Source organism: Aythya ferina (genome assembly GCF_964211825.1).
Source record: "Aythya ferina genome assembly, chromosome: 2".
Lineage (NCBI taxonomy): Eukaryota > Metazoa > Chordata > Aves > Anseriformes > Anatidae > Aythya > Aythya ferina.
This window is the reverse complement of record NC_140297.1, coordinates 81,514,117-81,537,289: the sequence shown is the minus strand read 5'-3', so window position 1 is coordinate 81,537,289 and position 23,173 is coordinate 81,514,117. Positions and strand designations below refer to the sequence as shown.

General features: G+C 41.5%; 2 protein-coding genes across 2 annotated transcripts in view; one reads left to right on the top strand and one right to left on the bottom strand.

Moving 5' to 3' along the window:
- Positions 1 to 1,534: 1,534 nt before the first annotated feature.
- On the bottom strand, positions 1,535 to 21,984 carry LOC311432459 (uncharacterized protein). Its single transcript, XM_084510909.1, has 18 exons — positions 21,823 to 21,984; positions 20,321 to 20,497; positions 19,859 to 19,945; positions 19,355 to 19,492; positions 18,678 to 18,795; positions 18,041 to 18,183; positions 17,212 to 17,379; positions 16,280 to 16,681; positions 12,625 to 12,639; positions 12,127 to 12,200; positions 10,669 to 10,822; positions 9,697 to 9,873; positions 8,524 to 8,610; positions 7,678 to 7,815; positions 5,808 to 5,925; positions 5,110 to 5,252; positions 3,509 to 3,676; positions 1,535 to 2,648 (listed from the first exon to the last, which is right to left on the bottom strand). Exons 2-18 carry the CDS (start codon positions 20,486 to 20,488, stop codon positions 2,247 to 2,249), a joined length of 2,700 nt encoding a protein of 899 aa, XP_084367035.1. The 5' UTR covers positions 20,489 to 20,497; positions 21,823 to 21,984; the 3' UTR covers positions 1,535 to 2,246.
- LOC311431036 (uncharacterized protein) overlaps positions 19,900 to 23,173 on the top strand; it is a 28,921-nt gene continuing 25,647 nt past the window's right edge. Inside the window, exons 1-2 of the mRNA XM_084508157.1 lie at positions 19,900 to 19,966; positions 21,133 to 21,314. Of these exons, the coding sequence (XP_084364283.1) occupies positions 21,228 to 21,314 (87 nt within the window). The 5' untranslated portion in view covers positions 19,900 to 19,966; positions 21,133 to 21,227. The remainder of the gene's footprint in view (positions 19,967 to 21,132; positions 21,315 to 23,173) is intronic.

Here is a 23,173-nt window from a genome sequence, read left to right as displayed (position 1 = left end):
ATCACACACCTATAGAAGGAGCATTAAATGCCAGAAGTCTGGGTTAACTACAGGTACGTACCACCAGACTTTGTAAGATATCAACTGATAGTAAATTGCATGCGCATATGTGTTTTTATTGTTATTGAGGCAGTGCCTAGTGTTGGTATGTTGCTACAAAATACAAAACCAACCCCTAATCCATATTCCTGATTCGTCACATCAAATAAATAGGACAAGTTTGTGTATGTGTTCTTTTCCTTCTATAAAAATATCCTTGCTAGCAGCTTTACTACAGACAACAACAGGAACTTTCTGGTCTCTCTCTTCTCCCACAAATGGAAAAAAAAAAAAAAAAAAAAAAAAAAAAGGAAAAAAACAACTTGGATTGAAACAATCCTCTGATTCTGCCTGAAACAGAAGCGATGTAACCACATGCGCTTTACAGCGTGTAGGAGGCACTCTGCATTTTCAGTTCACATTGGTTATTCCAGGGACCAGAAGTTTTGCTGTCAGACTGCCAGCAATGAGGTTTTCAGCCTGCAGGCGCCAGAAGTTTGTGCAGGCTTTCCACGACAGGCAAACCTTTACAGACAAAAGACTGCATCTCACACACCCTTTGCCTCAAAATCTGTGCTTTTATCCAAACTGCAAGGAACAGCGCAACAGCTGAGACACTGGGCATGGAGCGGCAGCTTTAGTTATCCACACTCTCCCCACAGCTCAGGAACTGTAACATAACCCAACAGAGGGCTTTTGGAGACGATGCAGACAGGGTAAGGAACAAGAACACCCAAGAGACAAGCGCGCACTGTCCATTTCCACCTGCCTGCCACAACCCCCTCACACACCATGCCATTGACGGGCGGCTGGGCACACAGCACCGTGCCGGCAGCAGCGATTTTGGGGTGTCCTAACCCCAAATCGTGTCTCCTGCGCTTTGGGAAAGGCTGCTCTGAGCTGACAGGGCTCCCCAGGGCGCCCAGCCCCAGCAAGCTGCGGCTCTGCCCCGGCCACCGCCCTGTGGCCGCACTCCGGCGACACCACGGCACGGCCACCGGTACACAGCCGGCCGCCCAGCCACAGCTCCCCGGCTGACACAGGCATCCATGAGGGGAAAGGAGCTTCGTGGAGGCGCCAAAAAATCCCCTTTTCCCCTCAAAAAAACAATCCAACGCACACTGCCCGTAGCAAGCAGTACAGCGTAGCAGCCGCCCCACTCACCCAGCCGGCCGGCCACCGGCGTTTCCCCAGCCTCCGCTCCGCCCTTCCCCCGGAAGCCTTGCCCGGCCACGGGCCGCCCATCGCCGGGGAAAGGGGTGGGGCTTGGCCCCTCCATGGCTGCCTTCATGGCCCCCTTCATGGCCACCTTCATGGTTGCTGCTGGGGGCTGCGCCGCTGCGCCCCTTCCCCGCTATGGCCGCGGGCGGGCGGCGGCCATTTTGGCCGCAGCCCCCCTACATCTCCGCAGGCTTTGCCTTGCTACTTATTTCCTACCTCCTCCTCCCCTTCTCCTCGTATAACTGACAGAAAACACCATCAGGCTATGAGCATCATGCGATATTACTATTATTATTATTAATAATAATAAAGGCGTGCTGTTGCTGTAGCCAGAGGCTGAGCGTGGTTCTGGCACGCCCATAGCTGTAAGTGAGGCAAACAGCCCTTACAGGGGTGTGGTTTTTTGTAATTATTTTTCGAGGTAATCTGTGGAAGAATGTGTTGATGCAAAATTCAGAGATGACGAAGACTTAAGTCTGGGGGTGTGTGTAAGAAGCAAGAGGGGTGGCTAGCTTTTTTGGGGGAGGGTTGCCCATAGCTGCAATGCAGGGACCTAATCAAGGGCTAAATGGGCTAATTATAGCAAGGTGGAAGTAAGTGCAGACCACATCTGAATCAGGATGTAGTCATGAGGGCGAGGACTGGGCCTCACGTTTGCATGCACTACAGTGAGGGAAAGGGGGATGGTAATGCCACGGCTGATAGTGGCTGGGGGACAGAGCTACCCCAGCAGGCTAACCTGGCTGAGTGCTAACCAGGGTTGCTCGGTCAACACGAGGCATTGTGTGCTCCCCTAGACACTGTCATGGCTATCATTTTGGTGTAGGAGAAGCAAAAGGAGAAGCTTTGCTTCAGGCTGTGGGGTGTGTGGTCTGATAGAGGAAGTCCAGGTCCAGGTATCCCTCCAGCTGCAGCAGAAGTATCAGGTTTTACCCTGAGTTGGCAAACCACTATCTGCTGCTCTGCAGGGCAGGGAGTAATGCTGACTAGGGTGAGCAGAATCTGCCAAAGAAGAGGATGGTTTGGGACTTGTTGTGCCTAATAAAGAAGAGGAAGGGGTGGTCAGCTTTAAAAGTTACTTTAGGTGTTCTTGTTCTCATCACCAGGACACCTGTGGCAGCTGCTGCCTCAGTACCTTCTTCATTGACCTCCACGAAAGCTTTGTGAATAACTTTTGAGATGAAGAGGTCCTTCTTCACTGACATCCCTGTGAAATCAGCCTGAACTGGATCAAAAGCGTTTCGTATGCCCATGCTGCTCAAAGTGGATTTAAGATCATAATTTTCTTCCAGCTTCAGTTTGGGCAGGTACAGTTCTACTTCAGCTTTCATCATATAGTCTGAGTTGGACCATTCAGCCAGTTTCTCGTAGGTCAGCTCTCTTTCCACCTGCAATGAATTTGGGAAGAAAATAGTCATAATGCAAAGGACAAAGAGAAGACATGCACACCAGGGTGTAACACTCATCAAGATGTAAAATAAAGTCCAGCTACCAGCTGTGTACGCAGCTGGGATGCTCTCTGTATCCTTAGGACGTGATCCTGCAAAGTGCTGCATGACATACAGTCTTGTCTGTTTCCTTAAAGGTGGTAAGGTGTAGCAGTGAACCTGCAGAATAGTTCCTTATTTTTTACGGATGTGAAAAGCACTACTTTTTTACGATGTCATGGTGATACTAATAGGCTCTTGGTATATTCTCTTGGTGCTAAGTAAGTAGGATGCATGGGACCTTGGGTACAAATAAAAATGTTTGCTCTGATCTCTTTAGAGTCTGAAACCGATCCTGGCATGACCATGAGTGGCTGCTGATACCTAGTGGGTCAGGATGGTCAGTGCTTAGTTTGAGAATCCTCACCACAAAGTATCAGGTGCAAATCCGGACTGCAAATGACATAAAATGATTAATGCAGCTTTCAGAAGAAGATTAATTCTATGGCATGACGTTTCAGATCTGTTTTTCCCTTTCCTTGTTCTGCTATTCTAGCAATAGAAAAGAGGATACAAAATAGGCTAAGACAGTAGTGTGGACATACTTTTTTAGGTGTATCAAGTATAATATTATGATCGCATCATTAACAGATTCCCTGAATCCTAGGCTGAGAAATCATTGTATTATAGCTTATGAAACAAAGTATATACACAGCAAATCCCTTTCTGCCATAATTTTGAAGCTCATTCTTCCTCGCTATTTTCATCTGTTTCCATTAATGTCTCATAGTGTATGTGATGCAACAGTATGTCAATTTTACCAGCTCCAGACCAGTAGTGTTGTCACTGATGTCGTCTGGTAGGAGAATGAACATGCTGACTTCATTTTCCACATATGGCAGCTCAATGACTTGGAATTTCATGGTTGTCTCTTGAAAGATTAAAAATGTATCTCTCAGAAACATCATCTGTACTGGCTTAGTCCTGGTCTGTGAAACAATTAAGACATAAAAAATCAGTAGTACTACCTCATTCCTTAGAAGTAATGAAGAAGATTACTTGCTTCTTTGAACTGAAAGCAAAGATTTGGAAACAAGTTTAAGACTCAGCAACATTTGAATATTTTTCCAGTACCGTTTCCTTCAGACAGTATCACATGTGCCCCTGTTCCAAAATCAATGGAATCTTTGAAAAAAAAATCCATATAGACACATATGCTAACAACGTTCTAACTTAATTGCATGTAATGTATTTCTCACTCTTAAAAACAAGGAGTGAGCTTTGATAAGCAAATAATTACTCTGTATTTCAGGTTTCCTCACAGACTGTACACTGTTGGAGTGAATGTGTTGATTGAGGGTAAGGGGTGAAATGTTGACTTCCTTTCCTTGGATGCCATCAACTCTTTTGCATACTCCCAAACAATACTGATTTTCTTAATTTGCCTCTAAACTGTATCTGTGACCTGTGCTGGCTATTCCTCTTCCTCAAACCACAGAGGGTTTGATTAGCAAATGGAATAAAATTACCCAGCAATTTTCTGCATTCCCAAGCTGTGGTTATGTTCACAGACCTTTGCTGATACATCCACTCTCTCCTTTCCATTGTTACACAAGTGCAAAAGTTCATCTGTTTGCAGGCTTTTCTATCAGATACGCTGTGAATTAAACCCTCTGTGCGCTGTGTACCATGAGTAATCCTAAAACCACATGTGTAGTGTAGTAGCTGTCAGATACACAGCCACAGTATCGACACGATTGCTTCAAATCACCTGGTATACAAAAGATATTTGCACTCGTAATCTATGTCAAACAAGGTATGTGTTTCGATTGACAAATCCTTTTGCTCACCTTTGACATAATCCAGAAATACTCATCCATGAGCTACCGTGAATTGTCAGTGCATGAATGTTTAAACAGTTAGCTCAATCATATCCTCAGCGTATACCAAACACATCGTCCACACACACTTGGCTAAAATGTTGAACCCTCATGAAACTTCCACATCAGGTTTTGCGCAACCACAAGGGTACATTAGGAAAGAACAGTTGGTTCAGATTGCTTGAACTCAGATTACAGACTATCTGTCTCAAAAGCATAAAAGAGACCTAGGTGTCTAAACACTGCTCTCCGAAGTAGCTCAGTCCCTTTTGAAAATGGCACCTCAACACTTAAGAGAAATTTCTTCTTATGCTTAAGTTACTTAACTATAGTGTTTTGGCAGCAAGGAGCTACTGATTAGAGAGAAAATCTTATTCTCATGCATCTGTGTAAATAATTCTGACTTCTTTTTACAATTGCTCTTCTCACTGCGTTTATACCATGTGCCTATCTACAGGTAGAGTTGCAGTGGCGTATGAAATGCAGGTGAAATATTTAGAGGTTTGTCGCTCTTCAGTAATAGATAGATTGAAGGAATTTACCTTGCTTAATCTGAATGGTGTCTCAGAAGTATCTTTTTCAGGAAATCTCTTTTCCCAGTTTCCTTTGAAATAAATGGCATTTACTAAGACCAGTATGGTGTGAGAATCAAGAGATCCTGCAGGCAGCAGATTCTGGATCTTCCCTTCAAAATCAGACAAATAGGACTGTTATTTCAGTGTGACAGTGTGAATTACTAGTTTTAGTTGTGCTTTCTCTGTGCCTATGTATTTAACAAAAGTGCACCTGGGAGACTTTTTTCCTGTACATTTTTCATAGTACACATATGGTAAAAAGTATCTTATTTTTAAATCTATTAACAGCAGTTTTTATAGTAGCTGACATTGGAAATTGGTTAAAGTTTGGACATTCTGTGAAGCTGGTTGCATGCAGCTTAAAACATTCAGAAGAGAAGACTTAATTAATCAGGGTGGAGCCATTCAGTATCTATTTCTGCCTCCAATGAACAGAAATAATTCAGAAGAGGCCATGGCTGGAAGGATGAAAGGAAGGACCTTGTAAAGAGCAGCAGTTAGGTTTGGAGGGAGCCATTCTTCAAGCCATTTAACTGCACTTTGCTTGTCACCTCCCCTGAGTTTCCATCTCTTATGGATCCCTGGCTGCAGGAGAAATACAAGTGGAAATGCAAATGATTTGGAAATGAGAAAAGAAAAAGCCATTAGAGTGGTACTTAACTTACTCTCTGTTTCATTTTCAACCCAGGAATTGATCTGTGCTCTGGCTTGTTCCGCAGCTGTCTTAAAGTTTACAGCTTGTGGTTTTACTTTGTAATACCTTGTGATGAGTTCTAAGAATTTCTGAAAGATAGAATTGGAAAATTAATGCTTAGGTAGTAAAATTTAATCTACAAAAGTGGTGGAAATAATCACTTCAACAGATTATACAATCTGCTAATACACAGTTGGTGAAAATGTATTTAATTTGAAATTAGATAACCCTTAAAATAAGGTCTGATACATTTTTGTGCTAAATATTAAGTAAGAACTTCTGTCTCATGGAGAGTGATACGTCATGTTTTTGTACTTGAAATTCAAAATGGAAATTTGTAATTTTGAAATATCAAATGAAATAAACATTCTTCACCTTTTTATCATTGTTATTTCTCAGAATGACCTTTTCATATCATTGAAGTATTTTCTGCTTTGTGATGTAGAGTTCAGTACAAGAGGGAAGAGTAGCCTCATACAAAGTTAAAATAACATTTTTAGATTTACTTCAGACTCAAGGAACCTGCCAAGAGTTTGTGAGGACAATAGAGGGTCAGGCATAAAAGGAATGTTCTGGTAGGATAACATTGTGGCAGAAACCTAGAATTGACTTTTACATTGCTGTCTTCTCTGAGACAGTTCAGGGAGATTCCCAGCAGGAAATTCTCTGATTAGTCTTAAAGGGTAGATACATGAGATTGTGGAGAAAATGAGCAATATGCATTCATCAGGATTTATTTAATTTAATGAGTAAGTAATTGCTAATTACTCAGGAGGTGGAAGCAAACTCCAAGATCAAAGAACCGTAATCTCATTTAAAACCACCTTCCAAGAAACTGGATGATGATTAATGCAATGTCAGTTCTTAAAAGGATGTCAAAGATACAGGGAACTGCAAACTCATGAGCCCACAGGGCACATGAATAAATAGGTTTAGCGGGCATGTGGATAAGCATGATGTATCGGAGCAGCATTTTGTAATAGGAAGTTCTACATTACAAATCTGTTGGAGTTTTTTTGAAGGTGTCAGGAAGCCTGTGGGTAAGAAGGTTAAGCCATGACAGCCTAATTGGATTAAAAAAAAGCATTTCAGAAGAGTTCCCACCAAAGGCTTTTGAAGAAGCTGAGTATCCATGGGACTACAGAGAAAGATCTCGTCCATTTAAAAGAATGGAAACCAACAGGAGGAGGAAATAGTGTTCATGGTAAATGGATATTACTATTGGAGCTCTATAGGGATAAGTGATGAGATTTGTGCTAAAATATTTAATTTATAGAACATAGATCTAAATATTTGCATTCCAATATACACATTGAAACATCTGTAAATAATGCAGTGGAGGGTAGTATATAGAGCATGATTACACTTCAGGAATTAGGTGCTGAAGCTATAATGGACAGTTGTATGAAAAATACCTGCCTAGTAATGGTCAAAAAGGCAAATATAATTTGAAGACTTAGAAAGAAATTAAGTAATAAAAGGACAAACATTAATATGCTGCTCTGTAAGGCCATGGTGTGCCTATGGTTTGAATTCTCTGTGCAGTTCTGGCCTCCCCATCTCAGAAATGCTGGAGTATAAGTACCACTGACAAGGGGAACAAGGATGACCAGGGATACAGAGAAGCTTCCTTTAGAGGAAAAACAAACCAACAGCGATGCTAACAAGAAGCAGGCTGAAAAGAGACAAGGTGGACCTCTTGTCCATGTAAGACTAGCCCAGTACGGCTGTCCTCACCTTCTTACTAGAACCGCAGTGCTATCATTTGGAAAATTTTGATTTCCTTTGTTATTAATACCTTTAAGCTCAGAATATTTTTTAAGCAAAAATGTTCAACTCACCGGCAGTAATGGGTAGGTCTTCTCTTCAAACAGTTGGTTGGCACTTTTCAGCAAGTAGGTGTTTCTGGGCTTGTTCATGGCAGACAGGAGCTCTTTGAAGCCTGCGTGGATGTCTTCAGCTTCCGCATGCTCAGGACCCTTGGAAAGAGACATCAATTAGTATGGAAATACTTTTTCTCTCTGGAGCATTGCACCTTCCGTGGTCATTTGAAAAACCTCAGGTCATTTTAATTTAAAAGGAATGCCAAGGGCTGGAGCTCTTTTTTGAGTATCTAGCATATTTGCAGCACTACGTACAACTGGACAAATTGTTTCTGTCTGTGGGGTGAAGGTTTGATTCTGCAGAGCTGCCTAGACCTTTGGGGTCATCTGCTGATGGTGCAGCCAGGAGGTTGGATCATCTGTTTTCAGTCATAGGCCTAATTTTGAGTGTCACGAGGACCACTTAAGGCAGCCTTGCAGCTTTTGAGCTTTTTGAGCTTTTGACAATGGGAATCTATGCAACTGGTGCACGGTGACTTAACCTTAGGTTGGTGAGGCAGCATTCCTTGCTCTGGTCTTCTTTCACTCGTGCTGAGACATGGGCTTCTAGGAAGGACACACGGAAAAGAACTTGGTGATCAGAGGATAGAAGAGGTTGAGTTTTGCAAAGGAATGGGGACAGGCTGAAGAGGTAACAGAGAGAGATGTCTGGAGGACCGCATCAGGCAGACCTTGCTACAACTTAGAAAGTCAGTGAATTACTAAAATGAATGCAGACATAATGATTTATCCTGAGGATTCATCCCAGGCCAGCTAAAAGGAGAATGATATTTATTCCTCTGAGTCTTTTGTTGTAATACATACCATTTCTCTGTTCTTTGGTCTCCCCAGAGAAGGCCTTGTTGTCTCAGAAGAATCTTCTTCTCTTCCAGTCTGGTTAAAATGAAGCACCTGTGACAATGACAAATTTTCATAAGGACAGCTTGTTTTAAGAAGATAAAAGTGCTCAAGTTTATGTAATTGTATTAGTTTTCTACTTAAGAAAATTCACCGGTCATGCACAATATTAGTTAGTCTACTGAAGTTAATGAGGACAAGACCTTACTCTCGATTATACTCTATAATTATATCATAATTATATCTATTTTAGTCATATTTACTACTTAATAACAGAGCAATATCATGGCTCAGACATGAATTTATTTGGAACAATGGTCAATTCATGCTTAGTTATGTGGAATTTATTTTCAGATCGTGACTAAGCAGAACAAACAACATAGTGCAGTTCAGAGTCTTACTACTGGGATGCCAATGTAAAACTCTAAAGTTAACGTATGTACATAAATAAAATAATGTATGTACATAAATAAAACAGTACAAGACCAACAAGTTCTGTAAAAGTGATCATGAGATCATTTTTTCGCTTCTAGTGTGTCCCCATTATGCATGGGAGGAACATTACCTGATTTGTGGGTTTACCATGTTACAAGCAAAGACATTTGTACTGCTCCTGTGCAGTCAGGCTTGGAATCAGGAGAGCTCACTGGTTTGGGTTTGCAGAATGAGAACACAGATACACCGCTTTCAGGAATACCTGGGGTCTAGAAGCAGTGATAGTATCTCTGGCTTTCCTTTCTCTAGAGTGTCTTAGTTGCATATTAATTTTGTTAATAAAGATGTCTCTTTATTACTACTTGAGCACAACGTCAGGTGAATTATTCTCTTCAAGGGCAATTTAAATAGAAGGTAGATTTCCCAACAAGAGTGCAGTAGTCTCTAATGTCAATAACTTCCCTCTGGCAACTGTTAAGTGTAAGCTAAATGTAGGGGTAGTAGTAGAGCAGGGAGCTCTTGGAAATAAACTGGAAGAACAGTGACCTGCAGGACTGCAGGCGGCGTGGATGAGATTATTTCTTGTACCCAACACGATGACAAATCACTGTTTTCCCCATGTTGCTCCTTTCTGTTTCACATAGGCAGGTAGGTAATGCAATTCATGTGGGAACCAGCTTTAATACTGCTAATTTCACAGTTTACCTTAGCCATCTGTGCTGCAGTGTCACCTTTTGCACCCAGATAGACCATGGCGAGAGCAGTTGCAATACTCCAAGGAGCAAAGAAAATGTTCTGGCCTTTGGAAGTTTCATTCAGCTTTTTGTAAAGGTCCAGAGCAAAGCTGTTGGTTGACGCTGAGAAAGACTCCATCGATACAGCCTAAGGTAAATGATTGGCAGACAGAGGTGATGACTGCTTCTTTATGATTAAAAATAATAAGAAGAAAATAAAAAATAAACACAAAAAAATAATAAAAAGTTAATGGTCAAAATACTGCATAGATACCAAATACAGTCAGATAGCAGGTCTCTTTTCAAGACCTGCATTATTTCTCCCTTTCCCGTCACTCCTAAATATATATAGTCTTGTTTCAACCCTTTTACTTAGCCATCGTCAGATAAGCACTATTTTAGCTAGGAATGTTTTCACAACCGAAAATATTAAAAAAAAAATAAAAAGAAAGCATTTGCTTAAGTTTCATATAATTATTCTTTGGTTCTGATGTTGTGAAACAGAAGCATTTCCCACTGTGCTTCTTTGAGCTCTTCTCCTTATTTCTTTAAACTTCCTTAACTGTTATTTTCCACTGAAAGAAGCGTAGTGAATTCATGCAATTCCTTACTCGTATCTAAAAGGGTTCTAGAGATCTGTACATTGTTAAATGTTCTTTGTAGAGATAGATCTACGTTTGGTACCTGTAGCTGGATTTGTTAATTACTGTTTTTCAAGTAAACTCCTGTATTTTACAATCCCAGAAATTCAGAAATCTCCATTGCCTTCAACAGTATGAGGACTGCTCATACCAAAGACAGTGCACGGTTGCATCAGGTGCAAGACTAAGCATTAGATCAACAAAAACAACGAGACGTTTTAATCCATCTTCACCCACAATTTTCATGCTTAAATCAAAACCAGCAGTCCTTAAAGACAGTTGCCATGCAGTGTTAGAGATACCTGGAGCCTCCAGGATCCTTGAATTTGGATTTCAAAGCTTCCCAAGGCTCCAAAACAGCTTCCAAGCCTTCTCAGGAGTGTTTCAGAGGTGGACACCCTGCAGCCTTGCTCATACCTTTTCCTAAATATGCTGAGGTGTCTCTTACTACTGTGCCTGGAGGAGCTGATCAACTAGATACTCTCAGAGCATATCTAGTGAACAGGGATGGGATGGATGTTTTTGCCTGAAGAATTTCAAACCAATCTCTCTGCTATTTCCAGCATGTGCCTGAACTGAATCTGCACGCAGCAATCAGACATTTCTCAGGCTTGAGAGAGAGAACAAGTGCAGGTTTGTGTGAAGTTCATCAATCCACTAGACAATTTGGTCATCTGGGAAAGAAAAAATCTGGATGCCTGATCCAGTAGCTTTTTTTATATGAATGAAGCAGAGGCTTGAGCCAATACACCCAATATTGTGTTACAGAGTCATGCTGTCATGTGTCTCTAAGAGAGCATTCTGTCCTTCAGTCTATACTCACTCCCCTGATCCTAAACCAACTCATAGCCTGGTGATTAAGGTAGGCACCCTGCACACTGTGAGGAAACTTTCTGCCCTCTCAGGCTGCACAGGTTTTGCACAGTCTGGGTTTGCATCCTGATCACTGCGCCCTTTGCATGGTGTTTTCCAAAGCGCTGCAGTTTGTACTAAAAAACGAACAGCCCCTACCCCTGCATGACATTTATGCCATCATTTAACTGCTCAGTTCCAAGGAATTTATACAAATTTTTAAGACTTCCAAAATAAAGCTGGTTATATAGATATGAATGTTTACACTACCTGAATCCTGCGAGAGAGGGAAGAGTTAAGATGTCCTCAGTCAGGATCTGTTGGTGGTATGTGAGGCAACGAATACTTTTGGAAATGTAGAAATGGTTGCACCTCCCTTTTCTTCCCTACATCCTCCTCTTGTATTAACGTGCCTGTTCCCTCATTTATTCCCATTTCTTCTCTCCATCACCAGCTTGCAGAATTTACAGAGAGGGACAGAAGGAGGGTGAGGTTCAAAACCACTGTTAGTTGGTGTGCGTCCTGAAACATGAAGGCCAGTATGCCTTTCTCCCAGTGGTGTCTGGCCTGCAAAACTATGGGAATTGCAGAAGAGAATAGAGACACACTGCATTGATAAGGGACACGCTGAACTAATTTTATAGCTTCCTTTTCTTCTTACTCTGCGAATTGTGAAATTAATATAAACTAATCTAAAAGATTTGACTGCAAAGGAGTAGTGAAGTAGGTTGTTATTGCTGTTGTCAAATGGCAAAGTGTGACTGTTGTCAAATTTCAGAGGAGAAAGGTTTGAATACTTGTGGCTGTCAGGTCACATAAAACCCTTATTTTGTGACGTTTTACACTTGTCCTCTTATGTCTCAGAAATCAGATCCTCAAGGGAGCTCAGAAGGTGCTACCACAGTCACCTAAAATAAATGAGGTGTAAGTGAACACTGGGCTCACTTGAAGTGTTGGATGGCGCTTTAACAGAATGTGGCTCCTAGAAGAGGAGGTGAAGGTGGTTTAGATAACTAAAGGCCCTGCACCATACCAAGCTCCTTATTCCTCTGTTACAAATGAAGGGCGTTTGGATCATCCACAAAAAAATGCTTGGAAGCTCTGCTTGTAATGACTTGTTTTACTGAGGCTGTTTGTTGTGTTGGAGTAGAGAGTGAAAACAGCAAAATGTGTAAAGTCAGAGATCAGTAGAGACGTAATACAAGGCAGTTATCTGTATACAAATATTTTACTTTAACCAACGTAATTAGCAATTCCAGTTTTCCTCTGCTCTTATCTGTGTGGCTTAGATTAACTGCATTGATCCATTTCCTTCATGATTGTTATTTATCTGTTGTGCTACATGTATGGTTACTTAGGAGTGCTCCCTGCCCACAAGTATGACAAATGCAGAACAAACAGATTACCAGCATGCGGTCAACCTGTATGGAAAAATCATCAGTATAAAGAGTTCAAACGCATATTTAGAACTAGAAATACAATTTTGTGTTTATATCCACTTTGAATCTGACTGATATGTATGCCATACAAGGTTTCAGGAGCGATACATGTGCCTCTCTTTTTTTATATTTTATTTCTAAGTGTCTGCATTTTTCATAGGAATATCCATCTTGTTTTCTTTCTTCAGAAATATAGCAGACACTATTATGTTTAGTTATGTGCTTAAGAAATGTTCTTGCTACATATCTGAAACTGCTGTTACCTATTTTTTAGCTAAATGTATAGGAGAAGGAAAAAAAAAAAAAAAAAACAACTGTTAGTGATAATAATTACTGTACTACACGCTACAAAGATTGGCCAAAAATACAGGAAGATTAAGAAAGGTTGCCCAAATTGTGTAGACACCCTTTGTGGTATCCACTGCAAGATCCTGTTAAGTAAGAGAGAGCAGAGTTTCCAAGGGGAGCAAACACGTGAAAGAGAAGGTGCTCTTGGTTTTGCCATGCCACGTAGAGGAAATAGTGACTTGCTGCAAACAATGCTGGAAACAGTGTTTTGCAGCATCAAACTCCTGACATGTTGTCTGCAAATACATCGACCTCTGACAAATGGTCATAAGAAGTCTTCTGATAAAACTAGTCATTTTCCTCAGGCAATCCGATGAAGTGATTTTAGACTTTTTGAAGCCATCTTTCATCCCCAGCTTGCTCAATGTGGATGTGAGGTTGCATCTTTCTACCTGTAATTGGTTTACTCAGTAATTTGAGTGGACTCTTTGGGCATTTTTTTTTTTTTTTTTTTTTTTGACAATCAGTTCTCTTGTGGTTGCATCTGTTTAAAAGCAGCACAATTTAAAATCAGTCCTAGACTAAGTCTGGTTATGTTTTGTTGTTGTTGTTGTTGTTTTAACGCTGTGGGAAATCCCATTCAACTGGTGGAGATACTCAAAACCCAACTGGACACAGTCCTGACCCCACCTGAGCAGGGGAGTTGGACCAGATGACCTCAGGTGGTCACTTCTAGCCTGAACGATTCTGTAAGGGTTAGCCTCAACTGAGGGCCAGACCCTGGTTACCATGAAAGCAGTACAGAGAGTCACAAACAAAACTCTTCCAACTCCCCTTTTCCCCTTTACTTGTGGTATGAGTGAGGGGATGCACAACATTCAGCATGGAAAGACCTTTCATTGGGTTTGGCACGGGACTCTTCCCATCTTTTTTTGGGCAACTTCTGCTATTATACAGCATGACTCTGCAAACAGGGTTAGTCTAAGACAAGTTTAGTCTTTCCCAGTAACTTTTTATTGTTGAATACACACAGCATAGACCTTGAACTAATATGCCATAAGGCCAAGAATTAATATGCTTACCACTCTGAGGAGCCTTTGCTGGCCAGGCATTACTCAATAGAGGGAGGTCTTTGTTGCTCCCCAGAAGACGCCGAGCCTTGATGGTGCAGGTTGTTGCCTTCCAATTACTGAATTTTTTTAATTGAGGTTTCAAAACCTCTTTGTGTTATTGTTTCTCCTTTTAAATCCTTGCTATGCTAACTATTCAGTCCTGACAATAGCTCCTCTATTTGTGGTTTTACTTGACTTAGTGTGTGTGGCCATTACTTACAAGCTTTTTGACACCTTAATGATACATTTCTTAATAAAGCTGAGTCAATAGTATGCAGTTGGGCTGCACCACGGCAGGTCCGTGATGACAGACAGCTGAACCCTGTTCTGGGGGTTACAGGTAAGGGAGGGCACTGATTTTAGAAGCAGCACTTTGTACAGGGAAGATGATGCAGGTGTACTTTGTTGGGTGGAGGCATATTTCCAAACAGACTGCCTTTTGTCGAGGTGGAGGGTGAGCTGTAATTATAGGTGGAATTTTGCTGAGAGTGTATGTTTTTACAGTACTTTCCTCCTCAAACCTGGTTGCCTGATATAATGTTCTCTGATGTGTGGTTGCTTTGTACTATAATGGCTACAAAGCTTTGTGCAGTTCCTTATAGGCATAGGAAAGCACAGAAAGAGATATTTGGAAGCTGCTTTTGAGGGCTATAGGCTCAGGTTGGACTTCTTATTTCTAGTGTATTGTGACAGGCAGATGAGCCTTCTTGGTAGGTTCAAATGGAGGCAGGTAGTGCAATAAGCTGTGGTCAAAAAGGGAAAAGGAATGCTTACCATGAAAGAAAATTCAGATGCTTTGAGTCTCTGAGCAAAAAATTGCTCACCAGAGTTTGATTTGATTTGTTGTGTCTAGTAAATGTGTAGAATAATATGTTCAGTGTAAAATAACATTTTACACTGTGTATGTGTAAAATAACATTTTCGGTGCTGTTTGATGCCTAGAGGAATTAAGACACTGGTGTATTAAGACACTGACCCAGCTCTTTGTCTTTTGGGGTGATGTGGTGGTTGGTTTGGAATGGCATGGGTAGAAATGTGTGTCAGCCATGCATTGTAAAGGATGCTCTAAGAGAGCCGGGTAAGTCAGTACCTTGAGTAGCACAAACACAACTCCGAGTTCATTTATTGATTAAATGCAGATCACGGCAAAATTATGAAGTAAAGCATCAATCAAATTCTCACTGGTGTTTCTCTCAGAACCAGAACGATCTTGGCTGAAACGCACTCTTAACTTACAAATTGTACATTTATCAATGCATGATATCTGATATCAGGAAACTGTGCAGGTATTACCAAGAAAACAGGTATAATTACATTAAATTAAAAAGAGGAAGCAGATTTGGATTCTGGAGTTTTTTGATTGCATATCAATAAGAGGCAGCAAGCAATAAGACATGTTGCTTGTAGTTTTCTTAGCCTTTATGCTGGTTGGAACTCTTAGCAACCTTATCCTTCAAAGTTTAGAGAAATTAGGATGTACTGCAAAACGAACAGAAGTCGGCAATTAAATGTTAAAGGCTGGACTGTTTTCCCTCACTGCCTCATTTTTTCATGAAGCTGCAAGGGCAATATAGAGAATGCGTGTGATGTACCTGTGTATATGTGGTGAGATGGGGAGATAAGGGGCATTTTGAGATGAATTTGGGTTTGTATTAAGTATTTCATTAACTTCCAACAATCTTTAAAACAGTGAAGATAAGGAAACTATTTTAATGCAAATGCAGGTTTCCCAGTAAGGAAAAGAGAGTATAGTGTATAGATTTCTAAATACTTTTTATTATTATTATTATTTCTCTTCCTTAGGGGATTTTTTCCTCTTTGAGAGGTCTAAAAGTATAGGCTGCATTTCCCTTGAAGTCAGCACCAGGCACGGGGCTAGATGATGGGCTGCATGCAAAAAGCCTTTATGACTCCTCCTTACTCTTGAACAACAAAGCCAGAAAAGCAGGTTTGATGCAAGGGAGCAAAATTCAGCATTCTGCTTTCTGTGAAAAGCTGTCTCATTAGCACAATGGAAAGCAGCTGCGGAATGACAGTCTTTGAGGCACAGGGTGGTCTCTGGGTGCTGCCTTAGTTGGGGGCGTGTGGAAAGAAAAAGGACATAAACTTTCAGTACCTATGGCTATATGGCTTAAGGCTGAGCTTTGAATGCTGCAGTTCACATTTTTCTATTGATAAGTGAACTTTAGATGCTGCCTGGGAGCAAGGAATAACTCATTCTAAGGGGAGCAGAATCTGCCAAAAAAGAGGATGCTCTTGGATTTGTTGTGTCTGATGAAAAAGTGGAAAGGGTGATCAGCCTTGAAAGTCAGAACATTGCTGATAAGTGAAGTTGTGACTATGACAACAGCAGTAGCGGCAGCTGCCTCAGTGCCTTCCTCATCAACTGCAACAAAAGACTGGTGAATAACTTTGGAGATAGCCAAATCCTTCTTAGCACCCATTCCACTGAAATCAGCGTTGCTGGTGAAGGCAAGGCGCATTCCCATGATGCTCAGATAATCACTGAGGTCGCATTTCTCCTCCAGCTTGAACTTAGGCAGCTGCAGATCCACAAGAGTATTTGTCATCTTCTTTGAATCAGCCCACTCAGACAGCTTCTCATATGTCAGTTCTCTTTCTAGCTGTTGTTCAAGAAAGAGGAGAAATTTGATAATTGCAAGGGAAAAGCAATTGATTATAAAATAATTTTTTCACCAATTGAATGAGTTTTTAAGTGGCAAACTTAACATTTAGGTGAAAGCACGAAATACAAATTGGTTTCACTGATGATCAGAGACAGAGTGTAAAGCAAACAAGGGACACAGCGTTGCAAGTTTTTGAGCACCACCTCTGCCAAATTCATTGCAGAAAAAAGACAGGGCACCCAACGCCTGCAGCTGCCATCCTCTGAGGTACTTCTGTCCTCTCTTTTATTTCAGTCATCACATGAAACAAGTTGCTGGAAGATTCCCAGCTGTGTGCCAAATGGCTTGGTCCAGTTACGTACAGATGTCAAGAGCAGGATGAGATAGGTATTAAAAGAAATTAATTCAGTTAACGGGGGAGATCAAACGGCATGTCCTCAGAGGGGGAGATATGGTCACTGGTCTGTCCTTTTTGTTTTAACATCTGGGTGGTGATACAAAACGGATATAGCTTTTTTTTTTTTTACCTGTTCCAGACCTGTAGTACCATCTTTGATGTCATCGGGAAGTAGGATGAACATACTGAGTTCACGTTTCACGTACGGTAGCTCAATCATTTTGAAGTTCATTGTTTCCATGATAAGAACTGGAAATACATGTCTCATATACATCATCTTCACAGGCTTAGACTTGTTCTGTAAAGTATTTATTTATGGGTTACAAATTATGCCTTGAAAAGAAGAATGAAGATGACTTATAAAGCAATTTGTCATAATTTTTCCACAGCTCTTCTTGACTGGGAAATATTGTAGATCTTGGCATTTGCCCCAGAGCATTTTTCTGGGGACTGAGTTGACTGATTTTCTCTTTGCCCCAGAACATACACAGCAGCCCACAGAAGGAGGAAGAGAGAAATGTCTGCAAAGATTAAGGGGGACAGAGCAGGCATGGCATACAGCCACCCAACACTACAGCAGAGAAACAGCTTATGGTTTAAGAGAGCAAGTGTTGTGCAGTTTTTCTTCACATCACAACCCTTAGAAGACAACACTCGTTTCTGTGCCAAAGGGCTCATGATGAGGGGAATTTTAACCCTGTTTTGCAAAAAGGCCTTACGTGACTCTAGTTAGTTTTTGGAAACTGCATAATCTATCTGGATCTAGTTATCCTTTGCCTGAGCAGTGTCTTGACGTTGCATAAATGTTGGTGAGCTGACCACTGCCACGTTTTGCTGTAACCAGCTTTTCAGAGAGTCTGTTTAGTGCAGGGATACGTAAGGACTGATGAATGGAGATAGTGCAGCAGGAGGTGCTGTCACCAGGCTGTTCGCTGCAAGGAAGGCAAAGAGGAGCTCACCTTGCTCAGTCGGAAGGGTTGCGTGTTTGTTATTCCTCCGTTAAATTTCTCTTCCCATTCTGCCTTGAAGTAGATGGCATTTACCAGGATCAGCTTGGTGTAGCTTTGCACATCTTGTGAATTCAGCAAATTCTTGATTTTACCTTTTGAAATCAGAAAAGTCAGGTTTTATTCCAGTGTAGCATGGTGAGGGCGTTTTGTTTGTCTTTCCTTCAGTTCAGCTCCGTAGTGAAAAAGTCCATGCCTCAGTTCCCTACCCCCTAATTCGCTTCCCTGGCACAAATCAATGAGTCTGTTTGCTGTTTCCAAAGCTGCCACAGCTTCATGGCAAGCAGCAGGGAGCAGAAAGCTGTGTGCTGCCTCTGCCAGCAGGTTAGGCCAGGCACAAGGAGGCTCACACCTCTGGGCAGTGCAGGAAAGTTCCTCTAGGCAGGCATCCATCCCCACCTGCCTTGGAGGAAGTTCCCCAGAGACCTCACTGAGGTCTGCATCAGGTATTTCGGGCTGTCCCAGTGCTGCTCTTGCTCTGCCCTCCCACTGCATCTCTGCTTGCTGCCCATTCAAGGGCACCTGCCCAAAGGGAGCGTCAGGCTGGCTTATTAGCAGAGGGAAGATGTTGGGGTCAAGCTCAACTTACCCTCAGTTTCCTTTTCCACCCAGGTGTTGATTTCCTTCCTGCATTGTTCAGGTGCTGTTTTAAAGTTAACCTTTTGTGGCTCTGCCTTGTAGTATTTCTTGCTGAGCTGTATGTATGTCTGGAAATTGACAATAAAAAGAAAAAAAAAGAAAGAAGTTCTATAATGTACTGTATATTTTCAGCCCCCAAAAGGAAGTTGTTAGCTCTTGGACTTCATGTTAACTTCTTGTGCATAGAGGGCTGTGGGATCTAGCTTTTTGCCCTCTATTGGGCTGTGAGTTAACAGTTAAGAAATAAGGACAGAAAATTCCCTGCTCTTCTTCCCAGTTTAATTTGGAGAAGGGAGAAAGACAGTGCATATCCCATGGATGTGCTTATTTTAATGTCCCATTTACAATTGCATGTGTTGCAAATCCTAATAATAAATTTCCTAATAATAAAGCCATACTGCATGAAAAGAAATCCTGTATTACTGTCAGAAGATCCTTATATACTGGGAGAAGGCAACTGGTATTTTCCAGTGAAGCTTATCACTGGAAGTCAGGGCTCTTTATGTGAAGTACTGGGGGACAGCTTCAAACCTGTTCTATTAATGACAAGTAAATACAATGAAAAACTTTTTTTTTTTTTTTCACAGCTTTTCTTAATCCTCTCTGAGATAAAACTGTTCAACTTACAGGCAGCAATGGGTAGGTTTTTTCCACATAGATACGGTTGGCACTTCTCAGTGAGTAGGTGTTTCTGGGTTTGTTGATGGCAGCCAGGAGCTCCTTGAAGCCAGAGTGGATATTTTCAGCTTGCTCATGCTCAGGGTCCTTGGAAAGAGAAACCATACATTTAACAATTACATTTTTAATGAAATTTTAAGTGATGCATGTGGGAAGAGATTTGTGTTCCTCTCTCTTATATTTTCTCTCTCCAAATTTAGCACCACTGCAGTTTGCAGGGCTCTGTTAATGACTGATTTACCATACAGTAAACCTTCCAAAATATCCCAGCGACTTGTCCTTCTTTTGAGTCTGAGTGAAGAGAACTGAACTTGAATGTGTTGTGAAGCATGTTCGGTTTTGTACTTTAAATATAACGATAGATACAGGTGAGAAATACTGGACTTTTAAAGCTATATCTGGACATTTTGATTCTGGAGACTCTTTATCTTATCTATTATCTCTAATAGATACCATTTTTCTTCTTTTTGGTCTTCCCCGAGAAGGTCTGGCCACAGAAGACGACCCAGCAGCTCCCGCAGCTTTAGTGAAATGAAGAACCTGCAGACAGAGTTTCCAAAGGTAAGAAACAGGCATGAAGGGACTTGCATGACCTAAAGCTTAATGGAGATAAAATGGTTGTTTTGTTTTACTCCTTACGATAATTCATTCTGCTTGGGTGACTAATCAAAGGGATGCTGAAGTTGTAGAATGTGTAAATCCCACAGAGTAACAAAGGACAGCACTGCTCCCCTCCCAGAACATCAGCGTTCATGCAGGCATGCCACAAAGCTGAACTCCCTTCCACAGCAGTTGCACTCAGCAGTAGCAATGCATTTGTGTAAAGCCCAATGGTTTTCCCCAAAGAGGAACACTGGGCATTTCCCCGAGTCTGAACAGGAGTGCTGGGCAATGCTGAGCACCACAGCAACCTACCTCTCCTATCTCTCTCGCTGTATTGCCTTTTGCACCCAGGTATGTCAGGGCCAGAGCAGATGATATACTCCAGGGGGAAAAGAAAATGTTTTTGTCCTTGTTGGTCTCATTCAGCTTCTTGAAAAGATCAATTGTAAACTTGCCGACTGCTTCTGAGACCTGTTCCATCGCTACAATCTGGAAAGAGGCAACAGAAGGAATTTTACTGTTTGAATGTTTAAAATGATGCATGCAATGCATATTAGTGAGACATGTTACATGTGCCACACAATGCGTGGGCACCTACTAAAACTAATAGCCTAGTAATATGTTTTATCTTCCATGCAGATACTGTTTGCCACCTGTTAGGAGCAGAAATTTGTTAGTTTTTTGTTATTCAGCTGATAATTCTCTGTAATTATAGATATGTCCTCTTTTACAGAGCTGCGTTTTTCTTTGTGTTCCTTTCTGCCTTTGGTTTTCAAAAGGGTACAGATTTTTAAGCTGCATATTTTTGTTTCGTTTCATTCTTAAATTATTCATCAAAGCAATGTTCTCAGGGGAATCTAAATATTTCTGTGGTTTTAGTACATGGAGTCATAACACATCTAAGCTTCCTGCTACCTCATTTTTGATCTATATAGAATTAAGAGCTGATACTGAGAACGTATTTATGCATAATTCTTAGGCTTATCGGCTTTCCTTGTCTAGCTACCCATTTCAACTAGTATCATGTATGGCCAAGTTGTTATTTGCTTTTAGATTGCAGTATTTTATTCATGAAGTCTAACTGACACCTCTTCTGTACGTTCTGACAATTGTATTTTCCCCAGAAATTGGTGGATTCCTTGAAGCTAGAAGTATTCCAGACTTTGGGATATTTGCCCAGTAGTACCTGCTTCATGTTTTCCAATCAAGAGACCAGAAAATGTCGTTGTTGTTATTGTTGTCATCATTATGTAAAGAAAGATTGATACCTATGGAATGGCACTGCAGAAATATCTCAAGTCTACAGGTAATTATGGAGTGGTTGCTTACTAAACTACTACAGCTCTTCTGGCAGTCACTGTGAAATCTATACCAAATCTGTACCACAGTGTGATTTCCTTTGAGAACTTGGCCAAATAAGCATCAGGATAGAAATCTCTCTGCTTATCTCTAATGTATACTCCTCTGAGTCCCTGGCCTGATAATGCACAGTGCTGTGCTGTTGCAGAATGAAAATGGCCTTTACTTCACCTGAAGTATGGGACTCCTTTATCAAACTAAAGATTTTAATTAATAAGACAGTTACTGCCCTGAGAAAATCTTCCTTCTTGTGATTAATTCTGCCCTCAACTAACTCTTTTCCTTAGCCAGACAAGTTAATTTTCTCTAAAACTTGACACCTAGAAAAGCATATATCAAGAGCAACGATTGCAGTATAACACTGGTATGTTACAATTTACTTATACAGCCATACAAGGTACAGACCACCTTTTAAAAGCATCAGAAAAGTTACTTAAATTGGTTTAAATATTTACCTGTGATCCTGTGAGAGAGAAGACTTAAGCCTTGTCCTCAGCCAGGTTCTGTGCCCGTGTGTTAAGCAATGAATAAATTTAGAAACACGGTATGGCTTGCACCTCCCTTTCCTTCTCCCCTACATCCAGGCTGTTCCCGCCTACACAAAGCTGCTCTCTACTGAACCCCCAAAAGATGTCATGCAGTTTTGTCCTCCTTGTTGACCTTGTCACATTTTAATTTTAGGCATTTCAAACGGACAATGTAGATTATAATCTCAGTTTTGCTATTCCACGGCAGTAGTCTACTGATAGGATAGCAAAACTGTTCATCTACTCCAATGGTCTCCTGATGTTGTGTAGACAGCTTGTCTATTTTTAAAATAAATGAACCTAGTAAAAGGGTTATGGAACCAGAATATATGATTTTAGTTTCTGAATGTAAGAAGTTATGGTAGGCCTGATTCACCTCTCCAGCTTTGCCCAGCTGTTACTCTTGGGTTTTGAATAAGGTACATCAGCATTAAATGGCAAGAGATCAGTGACTGAATTAGACTCTGAGAGTCCAGCTTCAGAGTCAAGATCATTAGGAGCACAGGCAGAGGCAAAGCCATGAAAGAGGTAAGGCTGGGCACCCCTGCTTCTTGTGTTGGTGAAGAAATCTTGTTGCCTTCTTGGCTGGGAAACACCTATGAGAAACACTGCAAAACATTGAGCTGGTGCGCCGTAGTTGCATGTCCTTGAAGAACAAGGACTGAAACAACCCCAGTGGCAGGTCTCGAGCAAAGATGGAGTGAAAAAATACAAGAGGGGCAAACATGGCATAGTGGTCATCACTCTGCTGTCCCAGGAGAGAGCAGGGCTGGTGTTGGGTGGTGGGAGAAGAGGAAGGTGGTGGCAACATCTGTAAGAGTCTGGGGGATAGGGGAAGGGGAATGGAGGAAGGGAAGGAAACTGTACTGTGTGCTAAGCATTTTGCTGCAAGCCTGATTACAGGAACAGAATGGGTCAAGCCTTCTGAAAAGTAGCAGAAATCAGTGTTGTGCAAGGCAATGAAGAAATGCCAGAAATTAAACAAGTGGTGGTTTTAGTACGATGAGCAGAGTCATCAAGAAATCAGGATAAGATAAAGGCTCACTGAATGGTTAGGTGGTGAGAAAGGCCACGCTGGAGAGACTCCAAGTTCCAAAGAAGTATGCTGACAGCAAGCAAGCTGGCTCCCTCTGCTAGTCAAGACACAAGAATGCCAGAGAGGATGAGAAATGGAGATGAGAAGGCAAAAGGGGTGTTGACAGCAAAGGAACAAGAGAGAGAATCACACAGGTTGGTTGACAGGGATTTCCAGAGGCCAACTCCCACTGAGAGCAGACCC